This window comes from Danio rerio, chromosome 2 (genome assembly GCF_052040795.2).
Source record: "Danio rerio strain M-AB ecotype USA chromosome 2, GRCz13ab, whole genome shotgun sequence".
Lineage (NCBI taxonomy): Eukaryota > Metazoa > Chordata > Actinopteri > Cypriniformes > Danionidae > Danio > Danio rerio.
The window spans coordinates 53,841,749-53,867,500 of NC_141022.1; the positions used below are offsets into that span (position 1 = coordinate 53,841,749).

General features: G+C 34.4%; 2 protein-coding genes across 9 annotated transcripts in view; both read left to right on the forward strand.

Moving 5' to 3' along the window:
- The first annotated feature begins 1,025 nt into the window (after positions 1-1,025).
- viml (vimentin like) lies at positions 1,026-20,817 on the forward strand. 2 transcript variants are annotated; one of them, XR_015477604.1, is made up of 9 exons: positions 1,026-1,588; positions 3,508-3,568; positions 8,823-8,918; positions 11,167-12,921; positions 13,767-14,811; positions 16,348-16,568; positions 18,585-18,628; positions 18,720-18,805; positions 20,498-20,817. XR_015477604.1 is itself a non-coding variant. In NM_200773.1 (9 exons), the coding sequence occupies exons 1-9, from the start codon at positions 1,083-1,085 to the stop codon at positions 20,537-20,539; spliced, it is 1,344 nt and encodes a 447-aa protein (NP_957067.1). In that variant the 5' UTR covers positions 1,038-1,082; the 3' UTR covers positions 20,540-20,811. The 2 variants fall into 2 exon arrangements, 1 of the variants encoding a protein (NP_957067.1); NM_200773.1 differs by having other exon boundaries at positions 1,038-1,588; positions 11,167-11,328; positions 14,686-14,811; positions 20,498-20,811.
- A 4,827-nt stretch (positions 20,818-25,644) lies between these two features.
- Positions 25,645-25,752, forward strand: part of pde1cb (phosphodiesterase 1C, calmodulin-dependent b) — a 169,338-nt gene continuing 169,230 nt past the window's right edge. For all 7 annotated transcript variants that reach the window (XR_015478987.1, XR_015478986.1, XM_087241455.1 and 4 more), the window contains exon 1: positions 25,645-25,752. This exon is cut by the window's right edge. The gene's annotated coding sequence lies outside the window, so the exon portion shown is untranslated.

Consider the following 25,752-nt stretch of genomic DNA (forward strand, 5'->3'; position numbering starts at 1 on the left):
TTTTGAATAGAGAAAACACTGACAAGTAACTTTTATTCTAAATCTGGGACCTTATTCTTGAAACAAATAAATGACCAACTAAAAGGTGTGACGCACCAAAAGCGGCCCATATTAAAATGAATTTGAATACTACGTTGGCTATTGTTAGTATACATTAATTTTCAAATGTACTTTTTTTTAAAGAAAGGCTAGACAAATTGTGAAGGTCTACATTATTATTATTATTATTATTATTATTATTATTATTAATAGTATTATTATTATTATTCAAATGGCCAGTTGAATGTGCTGGCCAGCTTGTTATTTGTCTAATAAATAACAAGGCTACAATTTTTAATATATATATATATATATATATATATATATATATATATATATATATATATATATATATATATATATATATATATATATACATATATGTGTGTGTGTGTGTTTTTATAACGATACATGATGTAATACATTTGATTTTTAAAAATACGTTTTTTTCATGTTTCTTTATTCTGAATCTTCAGGAAACATTTTTGGTACATAAAAAAGGTGGCTATGGTTATGATGATCATCCGACAAGCTAATTCAGCTACAAATAGTAAACTTCACTAAAATGCGGTATTTAAATCTCATAATTAAATAGAAAATGAGGCTTAACTGCAGAAAGGTCCACTATTTAAGAAAAAAAGACCCACCCCTTTCACCAGGCTGGCTATGAGCCTGTCATAGCTTGATTCATGCCAACCCATTGCTACAAATTCACGTTATGTTTTTGTTGTTGTTGTTGTTGATGATGTGTTTCTTCATTTTCTCTGTATTTATATAATTGCACCATAACTATACATATGTTTCATCTTACTGTTCTTGTAAAAATTGACAATTTAAAAAAAATCCCTCAGTAGGCGGAGAAAAGTCAAATAACTCTGGAAACTCTCTCAGCCTGTTGAAACTCAATAGGCTTCTGTTAGCGTCACTCCCTTCACAACCCTTCAGTACGAGTTGCCTATATAAATGGTTGCCTGTTTCCCCATTTCAGACAGTATTGAGCAGACTAACCTCATCGCAGAGCTACAATAACCATAAACTCCATCATGTCTACCTCTTCATATAGAAAGAGATTCGGAGATGTGTCCCGGAGCAGCGCTTTATCCAGTCGCCAGACTTTCAGCTCCTCCGCGCGCACACGAGTGTCTTTTGGCGCGTCCTCGTCTCCGGTTATTTACGCGTCGAAAAGCGCCAAAGTCCGAAGTAGCGCTGCCATGCCACGACTTACATCCGAGACTTTGGATTTTAACCTCTCGGACGCTTTAAACACGGAATTCAAGGCGAATAGACTGAATGAAAAGGCGCAGATGCAGTCGCTGAATGACCGCTTCGCTAGTTACATCGAGAAGGTGCGCTTTCTGGAGCAGCAGAATAAGATCCTGAGCGCGGAGCTGGAGCAGCTGAGGGGTCAGAGGTCATCTCGCATCGCAGATCTCTATGAGGAGGAGATGCGGGATCTGAGGCGGCAGGTGGATCTGCTGACCACCGAGAAAACACGAGCTGAAGTGATGCGAGACAACCTGGCTGAAGATGTAGAGCGACTCAAAGAGAAGTATGATGACTACAAAACTCACAGCTAACTCACTTAAAGGGGTAGGGGAGAGCGGGGCACAAAGTAACACTTTTTGGTTTTGGTCAAGGGTTAGACAAACCATATATATATATATATATATATATATATATATATATATATATATATATATATATATATATATATATATATATATATATATATATATATATATATATATTTTTTTTTTTTACCAGTAACACACAAGCCTTAAATGAGCACTAAAATTATGATCGCCGGACCTGTGGTTTCTGTGCAATATTGCCAAAAGTGCAGGGAGTATAAATGTTACTATTTACCCCACCTGGGGTAAACAGACAGGGGACTAGTTGTAACACATACTTAAAAAGGCAGATTTGTTTACCTTTAGATAGTAGCTATATTTTCCCAGTACTTAACTCGATTTATTTTTTATTCTACATAGCAGAGTATTTATTTTTGTTTGTTGGTTAAACACATTTTAATTTATTTGCATTATTATTTATTTATCCATTATTATACAATGCATTTATTTGCATTATTAGCAATAAAATATTTTTTTTCTATTAAAAAATATTACTTATTAAAAAAACATTTTTATTAAAAAAGTTTACAACATTACAATCAAAGTTCAAATCATTATTTCGTTTGTTTAATTGGTGTCCAACAGTGTGTGGCTTAATTGTAACACCCTGTTACAACTAACCCTGTTGTGTCGTTTTTTCCTCAAAACTGGCTAGCAGTCAATGGCAAGCCGTTTTAGCTTGCCATAAGCAGTCACTGTGTGTTTTTTACATCTTTCATAATGGTTTAATCTTTTAGCCTAGAAGACGATAGCACAACAATATAAGGTTTTGCAATGGCGTGCCCGCCAGCCTCAGTCTTCACTTATAAACCTGTTATGATCTCCCAAAGAGATGCCATTCCCCCTGTTCTTCACTCACAAATGCTTACAACAGTTGTGATCATCCAAGGACACGACATCTGCCCCCCCCACACACACATACAATTCTTTGTATATAATATAGTAAATAGACAAAGTGACCTCATCCATCAGAAACATTTTTTAGCACGTATTGACAGACTAGTGTTTAGGAAAGTGCTATGGTGGAGTTTTTAGGTTTGGAAAATATAAAATCAATTGTGCCTTTTACCTCAGGGGCTCATGGCCTTGCTATACCCCATGCAGAATGAAGACAAAACATATTTGGGAGCTTTGGGGTTGTCAAATCAATTGCTTCCTTTTATTTTGTGCGGTCCAATCCATGTCAAGTGTGTTTATTAGTGTTTAAACACATTTCAGGGACAGGATCATTGCTAAAGTATACATTCAAAGTATTTAACTGCTGTAAATTTAAATGCTGTAACTGACCAATTGGAATTGAATGTTCCAGAGTGCTGTGTAATCATTAGTCCAACCCAGGCTCATTCTGAAAACATAGTCCCGTTTCAAATACTTATTAGGATGGATAGTATGCAAATTAGGATAAAGCATGAGTGTTCTCTAGCAGTCTGCAAGAGCAACTCTGCTGGTGATCATAACGTAACATTAACCTAGTTAAGCCATTACATGTCACTTCAAGCTGAATACTAGCATCATATAAATAATAAAATATCTTGTAAAATAATATATGTACTGTCCTCATGGCAAAGATAAAGGAAATCAGTTATTAGAAATGAGTTTAAACTATTATATTTAGAAATGTGTTGAAAAAAATCTTCTCTCCGTTAAACGGATATTGTGGAAAAATATACAGGGGGGCTAATATTTTAGGAAGGCTAACAATTCTGACTTCAACTGTATAAGTGTATTTTGAAGCTATTTTGCATTGGAATAAGGATGCAAAATATAACATATGAAATCCAAAACTAATCTGCTAATCTGAAAAGTTTCCTTACGGATGGATTTCTGTTATTTCCAGACTGCAGGACGAGATGCTTCAGCGGGAAGATGCAGAGAACAGCATGAAGAGTTTCAGACAGGTAAAATGTTGCAGAGTTTAGTACTAATAATAAACAGAAGACATTTTAATTAGACGGTGGTATAATAAACAGCAGGAAGTTGCTTTGTGAGTTTTCACTGCTGTAAGTAGGTGTTATTATCACTTCTTCTATTAATGGAGAAATGCTTTCAGGGAAACTGTTATTCTTGTTGCGACATTTAACACTTGGGTGTAACAGGGTTTCATGATATAGATGCAAAGAATTGAGCAATACAGACATAGATGTATTGATAAGATTGTCTAAATCTGCATTTGGTGAAGCAGCACGTTGGCTCAGTGGGTAGCACTTTTGCCTTACAGCAAGAAAGTCACTGGTTCGCGTCCCGGTTGGGTCAGTTGGCATTTCTTTATGGACTGTGCATGTTCTCCCCATTAGATGTGTGTTTCCTCCGGATGCTTCGGTTTTCCCCACAGGTGTCAAACTCAGTTCCAAAAGGGCTGCAGCTCTGCACAGTTTAGTTCCAACCCAAATTAAACACACCTGATCAAACTAATTGAGTCCTTCAGGCTTGTTTGAAACCTATTGGTAAGTGTGTTGGAGCAGGGTTGGAACTACCTGGCTTCGGCCCTCCAGGAATTGAGTTTGACACCCCTGCAGTAGGTGAATTGAATAAACTGAAATGGTCGTGGTGTAGAGTTTGTGTGTGTGTGAATGCGAGAGTGTATGGGTGTTTCCCAGTACTGGCTTACGGCTGGAAGGGCATCCACTGTGTAAAACATATGCTGGTATTGTTGGCGGTTCATTCCTCTGTGGCGACTTTTGATAAATCAGAGACTAAGCCGAAGGAAATACACACACACTCATTCATTTTCTTTTCGGTTTAGTGTCGCTATTAATCTGGGGTCACCACAGCAAAATGAACAGCCAATGTTTTACGCAGTGGATGCCCTTCCAGCTGCTACACACTCATACACTACGGCCTATTTAGTTTATTTAATTCATAGCGCATGTCTTTGGACTGTCTGGCAAACGTGGAGGAAACCCACGCCAACTAGAGGAGAACATACAAACTCCACTCAGAAACGCCAACTTGCCCAGCTGTGACTCAAAGCAGCAATCTTCTTGCTGTTAGACAACAGTGCTAACCACTGAGCCACCGTGCCACCACTATTGGTTTTATAACAATTTTTAAAAGACAGAAATATTCAGTTAGTAAGAGTCTTAAAGTATCTGAAAGAGTATTTTTAGTTGAAAATATGTAGACTGCAAACATTTTTTGTAAGAGGAGCATATAAAAGACGTCTTTCAAATGGTAAATTATGGTAAAAAAGTTATGAGATATATTGCATAATCTACACATATTCTTTCATCCAAATTTCCTAAAATAAATAAAAGGGTTGTTATGACCAAAACTAATGTGCATTAATGCTGCTATAGTTCTCTGAACAAACAAATGGTGGTTCAAATAGCCGAAAGGTTATCATCACCCCTGTTTTTACTGCTATTAAAGGGATAGTTCACCCAAAAATGAAAATTCTGTCATCATTTGGTCATCCTTCTCTTGTTCTAAACCTGTTGGAGTTTTTCTTCTTATGAACACAAAAGAAGATATTTTAAAGAATGCTTAAAAACAGCAGCTATTGACTGAAGTTTTTGTTCATACTATGGATGTCAATGACTGTTTTTCTCCAATATTCTTCAGAATGTCCTGTTTTGTGTTCAACAGAGGAAAGACATTTCTAAAAGTTTACAAAGTTCACATGAGAGTGAAAAAATGGTGAGGAAAATTTCATTTTTTGGGTGAACTATCCCTTTAATTTGAGTGAAACTGTTATTTGTGTTGCAATATTTAACCGTTGGGTGTAGCAGGTTTTTATTATGCAGATGTAAAAGTTTGAGCAACATAGGCAGAGATGCATTGATAAGATTGTGTAAGCCGTTTCTAATGAAAAAAACAAATTCACAGAAATTTTCAAGATTTTTACACATTACATCCCTCTTGAGTGATGGTAATCATACTTTTTTAAAAGAAAAAATGCTTTAGTCCAGCAAGGATGCAGTGAATGGGCAGTGAAAAGTGACAGCAAAGACATTTAAATGCTACAAAAGCTTTTTTATTAAAAAAATGTTATATGTTAAATGTTAATGAATATACAGTATATATATTCATTTCAATTAATTTCAATATTGAGTTTTGAACTCAGTGTTGAAGGCAATGAGTTAATTAAATACCTCATTACTTCAAATTAAATGGAGTAAGTTCACAGTACTCATATAGATTAGTTTTTTTTACTCAAATGGTTTGTAGCAATCAGTTTCCTCTAACAGTTTGAGTAGCCTTAACTTATTAGTTTGTATAGTACTCAGTTGGTTTGAGTTCTTCTCATTTATCGAGTTTTACTGTACATAAATTGAGTTTATTTATTTATTTTTTATTATGTTTTTTAAATTGACGTGTACACTGTAAAACCCCATAAGTTAAGCTAACTCAAACTGTTTGAGGAAACCAATTACCAGCAAACCATTTAAGCTTTGAAACCAATGTATTATACATTATTTGTTTTGATATCCTCAAACATTTAGAGTAGTTCAGTTAATAAAACAAATTAAGTCCAAATAACTTCATAGCTACTCACATGGTTTGGTATTGCTTCTAGCATTAGAGCAAAGTAAACACAAAAAAACAGTATTAATTAATTTCTATCTCATTCTGGGGTGCGTTTCCCAAACAACGATGTAACTGAACTATCATAGTACGATGCATCGTTTGGGAAAAGAACTATGTAGTAACGAGTCTTTGCCCAAACCCCTAGTTTCTCTGTCTCAGATCCATCACTTGAACCACGTTAGTTATAATGTAAAACGCCCATAATGATGCCCTAAACTGGGTGCAGTAACAACTTCTTTAGAGAAAACCCCATAATTTCTTTGTGCAAATTATATTGTTTTACACGCACACGCATTTAAAATAAAATCCAATATTAGATTTGGTAAAAACATGCACTCGCTTTCCATATTGACTGAAAAATATGTAAATGGCACATAGGGCCTATGTTTGCTTTACTAATATTATTGAGAAGTTGAACATTATAATATTCTATTTTAAAACATATCACTTACAAAAGCTAACACGTATTCTAATATCATATATAAATCATATAAATAAATAAATAACGAGGCCATTTATTAAGAAATGAAATGTAATATTTATTATTTGATAGAAATGAAAAAACATACTTTAATAATATTATTAATAATATTAATGATGATGATGATAATAATAATAATAATAATAATAATTATTAAATTGGATGTTGTTTATTTATTTTAAATTTTTTTGAAAAGTCTACTTTTACAGTTTGAGACATGTAAACCACTGCAGAAATGTTCTAACCAGCATGCCCATATCAAATACAGTACAGATGCTTAATGAATAACCCACTATAAATTAAAAGAATTAACGTTTGCTTTTTGTTTTTTAACAAGCTTTTGGAGACGTAACATAAATTCCGCTTTTAAATAATAGGTCACCTATAGCATGAGGCTGTGTTCAAAATGACATCAATGTTTTCAAAGTGCACTGCGAAGGGAGCACAATTGTAAACATGAACATCGCTAAAACTGAACTGTAAAAATAGTTTAGAAGCAAATTACACCTAAGAGAGATGAACTTAATGCTTTTGTATTTTTAATAACTCCAACTTTGAATGTTAGAATGTTCTAAATCAGTGGTCACCAAACTTGTTCCTGGAGGGCCGGTGTCCTGCAGGTTTTAGCTCCTGCCCTAATCAAACACACCTGAACAAGCTAATTAAGGCCTGCGTCCAAACCGCCTACTACTCAGTAGGTACTGCATTTGAATTTAAACGTACTACTCGGCCGTTAGAAAAGTACGTATTATACAGTATGAACGTGAAAAGTATGAATGGAATTCGGACGTACTACATCCGCCATTTTGTCATAGTCACGTGACCTACCTGCGTCAATTGCGTCGCTTTACTCCCATTCATGAATTTGCTCGGGGGGCATCATGGGATAGCGCAGCATGCATGGGATGCGCACTCTAGAATCTCGACGGAAGTAGTAAGTCATCAGGTTACTTCTCGCATACTGATTTTTGAATTCTATGAATTCGAATATACTACTCGGCTCGCATACTGATTTTAGCGTACTATATAGTATGGAAGTATGCAGTTTCGGACGCAGCCAAGCTCTTACTTGGTATACTTGAATCATCCAGGCAGGTGTGTTGAAGCAAGTTGGATCTAAACCCTGCAGGGACACCAGCCCTCCAGGACCGAGATTGGTGACCCCTGTTCTAAATGAATAGGGCATAGGGAGGACAAGTGGGAATAGAACATAGCCAGGAACTATTTCTAATGACAGCTCCAGAGCTGTAGTTGCGAGTCCTCAAGTTTGCGAGGAAGTTTGCAAATGTTAGTTGGAGCGAAGGATTTGGGAAACAGCAAATTAACAAACTATATTTGTAATGATGGAACTTGCAACCTTAGTTGGCTAACCATGGTTTTGGGAAACGCACATCTGTGTGAGTTCTGCTTAATGTAACTGGTTTATGAGTTACCATAACTCTTTTTCATTAAGTCAAAGTAACTTTTAAACAATATACATATGTTAAACCAACTTATTTGATTTAGGGGTTTCCACTGTTAGATTTTACAGTGTACTAATAGTGCACTTAATTTTTTTTCCCTGTAAGAGGAGCATTTAAGAGACTTATTTCAAATGGTTTATATTACTGTTTTTATCCTGCTCTACACAAAATCTTTTATTCAAATGTCCTAAAACTACCACAAGGGGTGCTATATATGACCAAAACGAATGTTTATTATTGCTGCTATAATTTTCCGTGTAATATAAAAAGCAAACACAGTGCTGGTTTAATGTGAGGTTCTAGTTTGGTCTGTCTGAATGTCCTTGTTTCTCTATTAAGCGCTGGTAAATCTCCATCTCTGCTGATTTAGACCCTGACAAAGCAGACTGTTGTAACTGAACTGACTGCCAAGAACAGGAATGTCTGGATGCGAGTGTGTGTGTGTGTGTGAGAGAGCATGTGTCAAGCATTAAAACAGTGTGAGTGTTAAAGCCCTGTTTATTCATGGTTTTAATGCGGGATATGTTGGTCCAGTCAGCAGACATTCGAATGGTGCCACGCAGACTGGAGGGTATTGTACCCCGTCCCAGAGACTCATTAAAAACACAAAGATCTCTTCACGCTGTGCATCTCTTCTCAATACAGTGGCTCTGTTTCATTAATGTTGTTGCTGCTGCGCAGGACGTGGACAATGCGGCTCTTGCTCGAGTGGATCTGGAGAGGAAAGTGGAGTCTCTTCAGGACGAACTGGCCTTCCTGAAAAACCTCCATGATGAGGTCAGATATGATGTCATAGTTTTTAATTCTTCAAAATAAGGCTCACATATTCTCGATTAGTGATTGATAGACTGATTACCAACCATTTTAAACATTTTAAGGCCCTTAACTAAGTTTTAAAACTTAACCTTTGTGCACTGTTTAAATGTAGTGAAGTTTATTCATAAACTAATTTCGAGAGGATCACGTGATTATGATTGAACACGGCTGGTTCTGCATTAGCATGTATGATCCACCAATCAGGCCATTCCTAACCCACTATAAAGAGCCAGGGTTTTTTCACTACAGTCATCTTCGATTTGAAGAATCCCCCCTTCCACCCCTACCTCTTCACCTTTTCCTCCATAGGGCGGCACGGTGGCCCAGTGACTAGCACTTTCTTTCTTCTGTTAAAGGTGCAGTAGGTGATCTGCCAAAATGTTAACCGCTTAGCATATTATCTTTGGACGGCGGGGAAGGACTGTGATTCAAAGCCACACCCCCTGAAATCGCGAGCGTGTGCACTGCGTCACAACAGCAGACAGACAACCCTAGTTCACGTCATTCACCAGTTAGTTAGTGTTTAGCCAGCGTCGTGCAGGAATTACATTTATTACTTAGCCATACTTACATGCTATTGCAGAGCAAATATTCAGAGTAGCATGGTAAACAGTATAGGAAGGCTGTCATTGTTCAAAAATGACCCAATGTGAATATAAAAGCAACTTCAGCTCAGTAAAGCAGGTTAGGTGGAATAGCGCTATTTGCTGATGTATGAAATCTAAATTATCAATGCTGTGAAACGACCTTATAATACTGAAAATAATCACATCAATCTTTCACCGGGAGATTTCAGTGGCTGAACAACTTGGCTGTGCATAAGTCATTCATAACAGAACACAATCTGACATAAGCTTAGCCTGACTTAAATAGTTTTAAAACAGAACATTACCTGTTTAACAGTAATACTTTAGCCATGGTCTCGTCCTTCCTCCAGCATGCTAAAGTAACTCCATTATTGATTCAGGTTTTTAAAAGTTTCAATTCAGCATTTGATTTCTCCCGGTCTGTCTCGTGACCGTGCGGCCGCTTATGCAGACGGGCACGTGCGAATGGCGGATCTGCGTGAACAGATGCGCAGAAGTCCGAATCTGCATTTGCTGACAGACAGATTGGGCTACTTATCGGAATTATGGGAGATGTCGGTCCGACTCTATTTAATTGGATGTACATTTTTTTAGTTTTATGCCTTACCCAGAATATAAAAATACATATAAACACATTTAGATCATTTACTGTAATCATTACTATTGGACTGGGAAGAGACTTTCAACCAGCACAACAAAAAAATGCTTCTGAAGACAATCACCTACTGCACCTTTAAATGCAAAGGACAATGCACTGAAGAATTAAAAAAAAAAAAAAACAGCCATTGACCTCCATTTTTTTTGTGTGTGTGAGGAAATTCTTATTTTTGTGTCAACTGTCGCTTTAATATCACTGAGATCGGTTGTAGTTTTTTAAAAATAGTCCATCACTAAATAATTGTCAATTATTTTTAAATTTCTTATTTAGCTTTTTTTTTACTTTAAAAATAAACAAATATTTGGCATCTAAAAAGAAACAGGCTTATATTATACCAACAACACCCTAAAAACAACGATATGTTAATATAGTTATAATAATACAAAACACTGACTCGCAGTACCAATTTTCTGACTTGTTAGCATAATAAAATAAGAAACAAGAAACAAGAAAAAAACACTTCAGTGGCGCAGTGGGTAGCGCTGCTGCCTCACTGCAAGAAGGCCGCTGGTTCAAGCCTTGGCTGGGTCAGTTGGCATTTCTGTGTTGAGTTTGCATGTTCTCAACTCTTTTTTGCATTTTTTGAGCGAGATGCTAATGATCTAATTCGATTCAATGATCTATGCTAAGCTAAGCTAAACATGCTCTCGTAGGACCTGCAGGTTAGCTGAATGGTATCAAAACTGTTTAACTCTAGGTGACTTGTAAAATGAGCCTATTTCCAAAAAACATAGAATGTTTCTTTAAGGGCATCCTGTACATGCAAGATTGCAAACACTCTATGCGATTCCACATGTGTTTTCCAATAATCATCATCTCATATGAATTAGCAATCAAGACAATATTATATAAAACACCTATACCTTACAGACTGAGGCACTGGCAAAACGACTGGGATAAAGGAAAAAAACAATGTGTGTGTGCTTGTGTGTGTGTGTGTGTGTGTGTGTGTTTGTTTGTGCAGGAGCTGGCAGAGCTGCAGACTCAGATTCAGGGCCAGCAGGTGCAGGTGGAGATGGACATGGCTAAACCTGATCTGACAGCCGCTCTCAGAGACGTCAGACTGCAGTATGAAAACCTGGCAAGCAAAAACATACAGGAGTCAGAGGACTGGTACAAATCCAAGGTGTTTAACATCCGAAATCAACATCCAGATGACTTTTTAAAGCATCCAGATGAGTTTCTGCTGCTCTTATTGAAGTTTGTTTCCCCCTCAGATTTAAAAAAAAAAAAAGGAAAATAATAAAATAATCTTATTTCAAATCAAAACAATAATAAAAACCATAATAAATAGGAATGCACCGTTCACGATAATTGGATCACATATCGGTTCAGTACTGCATATTTTTGCCGGCCAGCTGGTACCAATCTAAATTTGATCTTGTGTGTGCACTATATTCTGTGTTTATAAGCCAACTAAGCCATGAAGGTAGCCTATTATAAGACACTAGAAAGTTTTCATAGGCCTACTATATCCCAAATGTTCTGAAGCCATTCTACAGTTTAATGTAAAGCACAGATGAATATTCACGTAGTTAAATCAATGTTCACTTCAGTGCGTTCCTCTGCCGCGCCTGTCAATCATTCTTCATTCATTCACTAATCAAACTGCGTGTCGCATTCATGACAACATGAAAAACTTTCTCCAAGACTATTTGTTCCTCTTAGTTTAAATAATTAGTGGAGAAATGCATTTAGTTTTGCATTAAATAGGATCATTTTGACCTGCAACAAGGAGTTCATTGCTGTTTCCAAGTCATGTTTGGCTGTGTCTGTTAGATTAGCAGATCGCATTCGCAACACTGGAGTAGAGAGGGTTATTACCTGCTCTTCACACACAAAGTAGCCCTACCTTAAATGTTAAATTAGAAAAGGCTCAATAATACATTGGACAGATTGTAAATGCACTGATTTCCTCCCTTTGTCCTGCTCAGTTTTGAAAGTGTCTGCAGAAACAGGAGAGCTGTGCGCTGTGCCTCAGTGATACATCAAGTGCTTCATCCATGCAGACACAATGTGCGCCGCCCGCTTTGTAAGACGGAGAATACGTTAAGTGCTGCAAATAGTTTGTAAAGCCTGGCTCATTGTGGTCAAAGTAGTTGATTAAATTAATAAAAGCGAAACTGACGGCGCAATATGGATTGTCATTTATTCATTCATTTGCTTAGTCCCTTTATTAATCCAGGGTCACCATAGCGGAATGAACCACCAACTTATCCAGCAAGTTTTTTTTTTACGCAGCAGATGCCCTTCCTGGAAACATCCACACACACATACTCATACACTATGGACAATTTAGCCTACCCAATTCACCTGTACCACATGTCGTTGGACTGTGGGGAAAACCGGAGCACCCAGAGGAAACCCACATGAAGGCAGGGAGAACATGCAAACTCCACACAGAAACACCAACTGAGCCGAGGTTCGAACCAGCAACCTTCTTGCTGTGAGCACTACCTACTGCGCCACTGCCTCGCTCAATATGGATTGTCAATAACAGAAATTTTGTTTATGTTAACATTTTATTTAACAGAACAGTGTGTGTTTTGGAGCTGAAGTATACAATCAGACCTTGTTTTGAACTTTCTCCATCTCACTCACAGCAAGATTTGATGAGGGATTATTAAGTAAAAATGGGCTCACTCAGTTTAGTCTGCGTCAAACCTGCAGGAAAATATCAGGCTTTGCCTTAAGGCTGTTTATCTTACCAACGATTAGAGCAGGGGTGGACTGGCCATCTGGCAATTCTGGCAAATGCCAGAAGGGCCGGACCATTTTTTAAATGTGGGCCGGTATGCTATTTTTTTATAACGTTTTTTTATATGTATTGTTTTTACATGCAGGCAGCTTTTATCTCTTGCAAGATGTGAATATTATGATAATGATGGTGATGATGATGATGATGATAATATTAATAATGATAATAAATGTTAAGCATTGGCCCATTCGGCAATAGCCGACTGGTTCCGAGATGGGCCGACCCAATCAGAGGTTACGTGGACGTAATCAAAATTTGGCGAGAATGTCAAACAAACAGTAAGTGCAACACAAGCTAATTTTCAGAGATGGACCGTAAAAAAAGGAAAGGCAGTGCCGAAAAGCCCAGAGAAAGCCAAAAATTGCTCTAAAATCAGACGCTGCCAAATGCATAAAATTAACTGAGATATTTTTGTAAGGACAATGTCGACAGCAAGAAGCTCAATGGTTCAAACCTCGGCTGGTTCAGTTGGTGTTTCTGTGCGAAGCTTGCATGTTCGCGTGGGTTTCCTCCTGGTTTCCCTTACAAGACCAAACACATGTGCTATAGTTGAATTGGGTAGGCCTAATTGTCTGTGGTGCATGTATGTGAATGTGTGTGTATAGGGGTTTCCCAATGATGGGTTGCAGCTTGGAGGACATCCGCTGCGTAAAATATGGTACTGCTTACATTATTTTACCATCTATACAACAATATAAGAAGTGAATGTGCGTGTCCGTGGATGGGGCTGTGTCGGTGTGGTAATGTGAGCTGGTGTGGCTACAGTGCCAGGGCTGATTTTTAGTCCCAGTCCGCCCCTGGATTAGAGTCAATAGTTGTAGCCTATTGCAGGTTTCAAAGAACAATCCTAATATTAAAAAAGGAAACACAAGCTGGACCACAACAGATCAATGGCATCACGAATGCTTAAATAATGTAGCCTAGTTTACAGCAAGCATCATGTTTTTAGTTAGATTGTGGCGTCTGTCATGTACCGCAGGCCTATAGGTCTGTTATTTTTACGGAAGAAGATATATTTGAGTTTAGCACCAGAACTATAGAAACCGTATTATGCCTAGGGAAAAAAGGCACAGTATCTGGATCGGATCTATATCGGTCATACTTAGATTTTTAGTATCGAGATCAGATCGGTTCCAAAAAATGGTATCGGTGCATCCTGTTACGTTTAAATAAGGGTCAGAGAGGATCCAAATGCAAGTGACAATGTTTATTAGTCTCTGTCAAATAAATCAAATAAGAAAAGTGCCAGGCTAGAGGGACGCAGAACACAGGGCAGGAACAGAACAGGAAAACCGGATCCAGATATTCTCCTCAGGGTCCTGAGCACAGACAGCGCACACACACATGAGCGAGTGTAACGAACTGACACAGAAACACAAAAGCGTCGCCCAGATATAGGCACCATGATGAGCCTCAGTTGGCGAACTAATCAGACCAGCTGAGTGTCGTCATAGCACGTGAGCATAACAAATCCACATGGACAACCAAAACAAAACAAACCCACGTGATCAAACATACACTCCGGAGAAGTGCATAAACCTGCAACCGTGACACATCCCTAATAATCACATTACCGCCTATCACCACATGTATCATTGTCTTTTTCATTCTCTGATGGAAACAGTTTTTCCTATGGTTTTATAGTGATTCCTCCTTTTATTTGAATGTAGTTTTTGCACAACTTCTGCTGACCAGCTTCACTAACGTGTCTTGTTTCACTGTCAGTTTGCAGACCTGACCGAAGCTGCTAACAGAAATAATGAAGCTCTGCGACTGGCCAAGCAGGAGACCAATGAGTACCGGCGTCAGGTGCAGGCGATCACCTGTGAACTGGACGCTCTCAGAGGAACAGTACGAATCTCACTTTCACATCGACATGCCATCTATAGCAAATATTTTAGAATACACAAGAAGTGTAACTCGTATAGTTTCGAACGGGGAAAAGTATAACAGTCATATGGCTAATGAAGCCCCGCCATATAGTACATTAGCCAGTCAGAGATCACTTTAGACCAGGGGCCTCATGTATCAATGCTGCGTACGCACGAAAGCTTTGAGTACGCCAGGTTTCACGCTCAGAATCGCTCACGTTTGGATTTACTAACAATGAACTGAACATGGGAATGTGCGCAGCTTCACGGCAGCTTTCTGGCTGGCGTACGCACATTTTTTGTGCGTGTCTGTTTTATTTCCATTGGCGACTCCTAGAGGCAGTTGTGTTAAATTCCTCTCTACAAAGTGTCTTTGAGCCTTGCAATGGCAGCTGTATGAGACGGGTTCAGCAGGTATATAAGGTTTCCATACCATACAGTTGACCAGCTAAACATTAAAGCACAATTTGCAGCAGTCGCCTGTTTTCCCGATGTAATCTGAGCGATCTACCGCACGCACATTGCTATGAAGACACTATCTGAAGATGAATTCGCATGCGTGAATCAGAAACATTTCCATTCAATAAATGTGCAAATAAAATATGATGCACAAACTTATTGATGATTCCTACTTGTCTTTCTCGTGATAAATAGTGGGCAAAATCTGATATGTAGCGGGGGAAAAAAGAAGAAAGAGTTCATCAGACGCTGGATTCGAGCCGAGTTCATGCTCGAACGTGTCAATACATGATCACATGCGTCCTACGAGCTGGGCCACTGAGACTGTTAAGGTTACTGCAACATTTTACAGATATAAACCACATTATTTCTTTTTTTAATGCATTCAGTGCGATGTTCAGCCTTTAATGGGGTAGAAAATCTACATGTTTGCTCACCTGGGTTTGAAGAGAATTAGTAATTTATCCTCAACTTTTTTCTATTTTGACGCTGTTGTGGTATTGCTCAGATGACATGTCAAACAGACACAGGTTTAGTTCAGTTTGGTCTAAATTTTACATCTGAAAGTTCGAGCACTGCAGAGCAAGTCCACCGAAGCGGAGCTCTACGAGTCCCGATCGAAGCAAGCCAGTGGTGACTGGAAAGGGAAAAAAAACTTCACCAATTGACGAAGTGAAGGGAAAAAAACAATCTAGAGAGTAACTTGGCTCTGTAGTAAATCTAATAATGAGTCTGATCAAAAGAGATCTTGAGAAGAATGAAACTGTGTGAATGGATCAGGATAGCGGGAGACAGAAGCAAGCAGTCTCAATTCAGCCAGAAAACATTTAGAAACAGATATTTCATTTTAAGTCAATTTGTATTACTAAAACCAAAATAAAAAAATAATAATGACATAAAAAACAATTAAAGCACTTAAAATTACTGAAGTTTTAGAAATAAACAAACAATCAAAAAGTGATTTATAAAAAACTCAAATGTTCTCTGTGTGTCAAAGAACCTAAATATGTCAAGACATCCACAGTCCACAATTGTGTTGTTACTGTGAATCCTGCAGAACGAGTCTCTAGAGCGTCAGATGCGGGAGATGGAGGAGAACTTCGGCATGGAGTCATCTGGTTTTCAGGACACCATCGGCCGGCTGGAGGAGGACATTGGCAACATGAAGGACGAGATGGCGAGACACCTGCGTGAATACCAGGACCTGCTCAACGTCAAGATGGCGCTAGACATCGAGATCGCAACCTACAGAAAACTGCTGGAGGGAGAGGAGAGCAGGTCCACATGCACACTATTACACTGATGGAGTTCACGCAAAAAAATTATTTACCATCTATTCTAACTTGTCGTCAAAATGTCTTGTGAAATCGGAATTCTGACTTTAAATCTCTGAATTCTGACTTCATATCTCAGAATTCTGACTTTAAATCTCTGAATTCTGACTTTATATCTCAGAATTCTGACTTTAAATCTCTGAATTCTGACTTTAAATCTCTGAATTCTGACTTTATATCTCAGAATTCTGACTTTATATCTCAGAATTCTGACTTTAAATCTCTGAATTCTGACTTTATATCTCCGAATTCTGACTTTATATCTCCGAATTCTGACTTTATATCTCAGAATTCTGACTTTAAATCTCTGAATTCTGACTTCATATCTCCGAATTCTGACTTTATATCTCTGAATTCTGACTTTATATCTCCGAATTCTGACTTTATATCTCCGAATTCTGACTTTATATCTCAGAATTCTGACTTTAAATATCTGAATTCTGACTTCATATCTCAGAATTCTGACTTTATATCTCCGAATTCTGACTTTATATCTCAGAATTCTGACTTTAAATCTCTTAATTCTGACTTCATATCTCAGAATTCTGACTTTAAATCTCTGAATTCTGACTTTAAATCTCTGAATTCTGACTTTATATCTCTGAATTCTGACTTTATATCTCCGAATTCTGACTTTATATCTCCGAATTCTGACTTTATATCTCAGAATTCTGACTTTAAATCTCTGAATTCTGACTTTATATCTCAGAATTCTGACTTTATATCTCAGAATTCTGACTTTAAATCTCTGAATTCTGACTTTATATCTCCGAATTCTGACTTTATATCTCCGAATTCTGACTTTATATCTCAGAATTCTGACTTTAAATCTCTGAATTCTGACTTCATATCTCCGAATTCTGACTTTAAATCTCTGAATTCTGACTTTATATCTCCGAATTCTGACTTTATATCTCCGAATTCTGACTTTATATCTCAGAATTCTGACTTTAAATATCTGAATTCTGACTTCATATCTCAGAATTCTGACTTTATATCTCCGAATTCTGACTTTATATCTCAGAATTCTGACTTTAAATCTCTTAATTCTGACTTCATATCTCAGAATTCTGACTTTAAATCTCTGAATTCTGACTTTAAATCTCTGAATTCTGACTTTATATCTCTGAATTCTGACTTTATATCTCCGAATTCTGACTTTATATCTCCGAATTCTGACTTTATATCTCAGAATTCTGACTTTAAATCTCTGAATTCTGACTTTATATCTCCGAATTCTGATTTTATATCTCAGAATTCTGACTTTATATCTCAGAATTTTTACTTTATATCTCTAAATTTTGAATTTATATCTTTGTATTCTGACTTTATATCTCAGAATTGCGACTTTATATATTAGAATTCTGACTTTATATCTCTGAATTCTGACTTTAAATCTCTGAATTCTGACTTTAGATCTCAGAATTGCGACTTTATATCTCAGAATTGTTACTTTATATCTCTAAATTTTGACTTTATATCTTTGTATTCTGACTTTATATCTCAGAATTGCGACTATATCTCAGATATCTGACTTTAAATATCTGAATTCTGACTTTATATCTATGAATTCTTACTTTACATCTCTCAATTCTGACTTTATAGCTCAGAATTGCAACTTTATATATTCTGACTTTATATCTCAGAATTGCGACTTTTTATCTCAGAATTTTGAATTCATATCTCAGAATTCTGACTTTATATTTCTGAATTCTGACTTTACAACTGGGAATTCTGACTTTATTGCTCAGAATTGCGACTTTATGTCTAAGAATTCTTTTAATTAGAGGCAGGAACAAAATTTGTGATTCATAATTTAATCAAATGATGTTAAGTACTGGGTGAGGAAATAAAGCTATACATCTGCAGTGTCCTGCCTTCAAGAGATTTTTTTTTTCTGGGTTGAAACACATTGCAAAAACAAATAGTAATTCTCATTTTTTTATTGTCTTGGGTGTAGAATTGCTGCTCCTCTTCCAAACTTCTCCTCCTTTAATCTGAGAGGTAAATCAACACATCATGATGAAATATAAAAATGTGCTTGTACTGTTAATTGAAAGATTCTTGTGATAATTTTATTTTATTTTTCTTACAGAAACAATGCTCGAGTCCAAGCTTGTTCCTGAAAACACATTTACTAAGAAAGTTCTTATTAAAACCATTGAGACCAGAGATGGCCAGGTATGTGCTTAAATTAATATTTCATTGAATTTTCATCTTGCTTAAGTACATTATTTTTATCATTTTGGTAGGAGATGAGGAATAACTCAATAAATAATAACTTATTACTAGTAATTAATAAAATTAAACGGTTACTAGTCTTGCTTTAAATTGTGTGTGTATAGTATTTATGTATTATTATTATTTATATATTATTTATTACTCATGAATAAACAATATGTATGTATATATACATATATATATATATATATATATATATATATATATATATATATATATATATATATATATATATATATATATATATATATATATTTACATATTGTTTATTCAAACAATATTTTACCTCCTCCCTAAATAAATAAATAAATTGTAATGTTTATATAATTATTAAATGTTAATGTACTAAATAAATTTTCTTTTGATTATGTATTTAAATATGTGTAATGTAACAGTTTATTATAGAAAATGCAGTATTTACAGTATTTAAAAATTATTTTTTGTTTTATAGTTTTAATAAGAAACATTTTATATATATATATATATATATATATATATATATAACGTGTGTATACAGTATAAATAAATAAATAAATAAATAAATAATGTGTGTTTACAGTATGTATCTCCCCCAAATAAATAAATAGTAATATTGATATAACTATTAAATGTTAATGGTACTAAATATGCTTCTGATTATGTATTTAAATATGTGTTAAGTAACATTTTAGTATAGAAAATACTATATAAAATACATTTTAAAATAATGATTTAATAAATGTAAATATTACAAAAATTTTAGAGGATGGATAATATTTTTGCCATATATATATATATATATATATATATATATATATATATATATATATATATATATATATATATATATATATATATATATATATATAAATTTTCATAAACATCTTTTTCATTTCATTCATTCATTTTCTTTTCGTCTTTCGCCCGTTTATTAATCCGGGGTCGCCACAGCGGAATGAACTGCCAACTTATCCAGCACATGTTTTTACGCAGCGATGTCCTTCTAGCTGCAACCCATCTCTGGGAAACATCCATACACACTCATTCACAGTCATTCACTACGGACAATTTAGCCTACCCAATTCACCTGTACCTCATGTCTTTGGACTGTGGGGGAACAGTAATGATTTCTGTAAATGTCAAAACATGAATGCCATAATTGTATCTTTGATGATGAATTGCTAACAAATATTAATAGACTGCAGAAATCGTATTATTTTTTTAATTATTTGCATTTTCTAAGTACTAATTATATTGCATTACATATATATATATATATAATTAAAAAAGATGTAGGAGATACAGTGGTGCAGTAGGTAGTGCTGTCGCCTTACAACAAGAAGGTCGCTGGTTCGAACCTCGGCTGGGTCAGTTGGCGTTTATGTGTGGAGTTTGCATGTTCTCCCTGCATTTGCATGGGTTTCCTCCGGGTGCTCTGGGATTTCTCTAGTCTTACAATTTGTGAAAAATCAAGCAAACTGAATAATGATCAATTAAAATATTTTATATTCTTAAATATTTTGTCAACAACTCAACAAAATCACATTTTTAAAATGCTCCATTTTACAGTATTATGTTATGTGAATGAATTTAATCTAATCTCAGAGCCAGTCTGTTTTATTCTGATCGTTTTCTCCTCTTCTCTTTATTGAGGTGATCAATGAGTCGACGCAGAACCACGATGATCTGGAGTGATGAAGCTGTAAATCTCTTTGAATCCTGAATCTCAGCTCAGTCTGATGGGAAAACACAGTGTCCTGCTTCTGAGTGCCTTTACCTGCTGTAAGATGTGTAATAAGGAAACAAGAACTTTAGCAAACTGTGAATCTTTTTACTGTCTCTCAACCTGCATTCACTTTCCACATACTGTAGCATTTCTGAGCCAACCTAATGCAGTCTGAGCAAAATGCTTGATTAAAAACAGTCATAGAAGAGTTTGCATTTCTAATAAACCTTCATTTGCTAAATATTAATGGAGTTTGTTTTTAAAGCAGCTTCACTGGAATACAAAAGGAAATCATAGTAAATCAATTAAATTAAAAAGTCACTCTAGGTTTTTTTCTGTTCAGCTGTTCTGAATAATCTCTCATGCATGTGGATTATATTTTGGTTACCTAAAAACAATTACAGCAACAATAATAAAAGCAAACTATCAAGTAAAAAAATAAACAAAATCAAAATCATAAACTGTAGAGGCATATTTAAGAACAAAGTCCAAACTGACCAAGCTGATTTCTGTTGGACATTTATTTTATTTTATTTTATTTTATTTTATTATCATCATTATTATTATTTTAATATTTTTTACATGTTTTTATTTAAATAAAATTTTATTTTATTTCTTCTTTATTATTATTTTTTTAACGTTCAACTTATATTATTACATTTTTTAACTTAATGTAATTCAATTTAAATAAACTTATTATTTAATTAAATATTATTTTATTAAATTTCATTTTATTTTTACAAAAAACTCCAAACAATTTGCTTTAGATTGTTCGGGGTTTATGAGCACACAAAATAAATGAATTAATATATGATGTAAAAAGTATAAATATATATATATATATATATATATATATATATATATATATATATATATATATATATATATATATATATATATATATATATATATATATATATATATATATATATATATATATATATTTATTTATTTATTTATAATTTGTACATTATATATTAATGAATTAATGAATTGCCATATATGTGGGTTCAGCTGTTGGAGATATAAATTGTAGTGTGACAGAGTATATAGTCATCAAAAAAGTCCCATAAGGTAGTGTGCCAGTCAGTGTTTTTGTATTAGCTGTTTGACCACAGTCATGCCTAGAGTGAGGGCTTGTTGGAGATGTTTTGGAAGGGTGAGGGAGTGTTCTGAAACACCAAAAATAGCAAGCTCTGTGTCCGGTTGGGGGGAAATGTTATAGGCCTTGGAGTATAAAACAAAAATGTTTGTCCAAAAATTTAACCAATTTTTTATTTTTAAAGTAAAAAAAATTACAAAATATAAGAACAATGTCGAAGCTGACCAAACTTAATTTTCTTTCAAGATTTCTGCTGCAATTTATTTTATTTTATTTCTTTTCTTTTTTTTCCTTTTTACAGAAAACCTCCAAACAATTTGCTTTAGATTATCAGGGGGTTTGTGAGCATTTATGTTACAAATCTAGAGCTAAAATAATTTTTTTTATTTTATTTTATTTTATTTTAGTTATAACTACTGATATTTTGGATTTATGAGCACACAAAATACATGTTATAAATCTTGAGCTAAACATGATATACAAATTGCAGTATTACTGAATATCAATATAAAGTAAATTTCTATTTTTGTTTTAAAGTTTAGAGATTCACAAAATATAAAAACAATGGTGAAACTGACCAAACTAAAAAAGTATTTTTAAGTTTTCTGTTCAACTTTTTTCTCATAATTTAATTTAATTTAATTTAATTTAATTTAATTTAATTTAATTTAATTTAATTTAATTTAATTTAATTTAGTTTAGTTTAGTTTAATTTAATTTAATTTAATTTAGTTTAATTTAATTTAATTTAATTTAATTTAATTTAATATATAACTGCTTTGAAATGTTGGTTTTGTGGGCACACAAAATAAATCTTTAACAAAAAAATGATGAACACATTAGTTGAATACCAAAGCTAATATGAATAAATTTAATCAAATTAACAAAACCTAATTTTCATTTTGAGCTGAAATGTAATTGTTTAAATCAGATGCAAAAAATTGTTTTAAATTTGATAATAAGTAATTTTTTATTGTTTAAGTACACTTGAGGAGTGAAAACTAATGTCTATATTGTAAATAAGCACGATTACAGAATATTTTAAATCTTACCAGTACATCACTGCCATCTTGTGGGCATTACTGAGAACATCAAACAGAAATCAAGTTTAAGTTGTTGCTGGATCTTCGTGAAAGTGTGCTCGTCTGGGTGTGCGTCCTCTGTCACGGGACGTGTGTTTCTGTCTGTTTGTTCCAGTGATGGAGGTTTGTTCTCCCTGGACACGAGAGTTCATCATCCTCCAGAGCTTAATTGTGTCTACAGGAAAAGCTCATGTTTACTCCTGTATACTGTACTAGGACTTCAGTTCACAAAATGAGATTTTAGGAAGAATATTTCTTCTTTTTAATTACAAAACAGAAAGCAGACTACCAGCTTGTGCCAAGTTCCTTACTTGTCTTAAAAGTAACGTTAGTATATGTCAATTAATCAATAGGATTTTTTGTGTGTTGAATTGGGGATGAAATAAATTTTATTTGCCACCCTGAAAAAATTATTCATTGGATTTATTACATTTTTTAAGGCAAACTATTTATATGGGTGGAATTTAAACAAACAAATTAAGTTGAACATTACTAAATTAAATGTGTTTGTTTAATTTCAGCCCATATCAATTCTTTCAAACTGCTTATATTTAAAAAATCCAATGGATTTTTTTTAGTGCAGTATTTCAGAAAGGCAGTTTATAATTTGTGAGTAAATAAAGCTCTAGACACTGTTTACATGTTGCTATTTTACTTAACAGAATGTTTTTATTTATTGAGGCTTTTTTTGTGTTAATGTAATTTGATAAATTGCTACAGTGATTGTTTCTTCACCTAAAAATGTAATATAAATAATTTTCACTCAAAGTTTGCTAGCAAATTTCAAAATTATTTACAAAGAGATAGTTTATAGAAACTATTTTGAAGTAAAAAGACTGAATATAGATTAAAAATGAAGGTCACACTTGACAATGTGGCTTGATTAGTTAATGTGGATCAGTGATTTAATTATTGAAATCAAACTTGCAAAAATGGATTAGTAAAATCAAAAAATGTTGCTTGTTGGTATTATGTGATGCACCGTGAGCATAATGATATCTGCAAATGCAAATTCTTCATCACAACATTAACAAAGATGAATAAATGTTGTAAGAAATGTATTGTTTATTGATTATTAATGTTTGTAAATATATTAACTAATTGAACCTTATTGTAAAGTGTGGCCAAAGTAAATAAATATTTATGACAATAGGCAGTTTTTTATAGCACAATTAAAAAAAAACTATTGGACCAATGTGCTTAACAATATTTTAAAACCACAAGCAACAAGAGTCAAGTCAAAGACAAAAATGAGTTAAAAATACAAAGAATAAAATACTAAAATAAAATGAAAGCTTTTACCTGGTCAAAAGCCAGTAAAATATGAAATAAAAGCCATCCCTGTGTTGTCAAACAGGAAAGTTTTTAACTTAGATTTAAAAGCAGACAAAGATGGTGCCAATCTAATGGAAAACTAAGTGTTGGTGACATACAGTATGTTGACTACATTGTAAAAATAATAAGACAAAAAATCATGAATGTTTTGATGTTATTTAACTTATTTTAATGTCAATAAGTTTAACGTAATGTTTTTAGTACATTTGATTAATTTAAGTTTAGATGACTAGAAAATTTAATTTGGTTTGACTAAGATTGGATTTTGCCTCAGGAAGGAGAAGGAAAACTAACATGATTGCCGTCACATGAAATAATGAATTATAGTTGAAGTCAGAATTATTAGCCTCCCTTTGATTAGTTTTTTCTTTTTTAAATATTTCCTAAATGATGTTTATCAGAGCAAGGAAATTTTCACAGTATGTCTGATAATATTTTTTATCTTTTGGAGAAAGTCTTATTTGTTTTATTTTGCCTAGAATGAAAGCAGTTTTTAATTAAAAAAAATATTAAGGTCAAAATTATTAGCCGCTTTAAGCTGATTTTTTTTTTTCTGATAACCATTGTTATACAATAACTTGCCTATTTATCCTAGCCTGCCTAGTTAACCTATTTAAATGTCACTTTAAGCTGTATAGAAGTGTCTTGAAAAATATCTAGTCAAATATTATTTACTGTCATCATGGCAAAAATAAAATAAATCAGTTATTAGAAATGAGTTATTAAAACTATTATGTTTAGAAATATGTTGAAGAAATCTTCTCTCCATTAAACAGAAATTGGGGAAAAAATAAACAGAGGGGCTAATAATTCTGACTTTAACTGTATGTACACATTTTCCACATTTCTTACCAATTTGGCCTAAACATATGAAGAACAAAAGGTTTGAACTGGGGTCAATATTTCGTTTGTTGTTTGGGGAATTCCTGTATCAAATATCGGGGTAAAGTTCGCACATTCAGAATTTCACCATCATAATATAATTTCAGAAAAAAATATTATTTGCAAATTCTAAATACGGAAATCATATTAGCAGCAAATGACTATCAAAATAAATAGAAGATGTTTTGAAGTCATATTTACATGCAATTTTAGACAGAATATTACACTGTTAGCAATAGGGACCGTGTTGTCACCGAACGAATGTTGGAATATAACACCAATTTTACCTCAATTTTACAAGTGTCGATGCAGTTGGGGTTAGGTTTGTGCATAGTTTTGTGCATTAAGTTTCAGCTTTGTCATTATTTTTATAACATTATATGAAATGCTAAAGCCATAAAAAGACTATATAGACAATACACCTTTCATATAGGCCTACTAGTTCTCTACAACAACAGTATAATAATAAAAAAACAAATCCCCATTTTAAATATAATTTCTCATCACTTTAACTGTGAACGCGATTATATAATGGTAGCTCGACAGTGTCGGATTTCATTAATATCTCACACTTGACAGACTAATTACAGCCGCTTGTTTTCCACGCGCGCGCCCCCGGAGACCCGTGTTTGCCAAACTAACTTTATTCGTGTGACGAGCGCGCGCATCCCTCGGGAAAGCGCACTGGAGATTTCCGCCGGTCCTGCTGTGGCTGGACGGAGATACGGAACTGAGCGCGTTATCCTCAGATAAGCACAGCACACGGTTTATATTTTTCTGA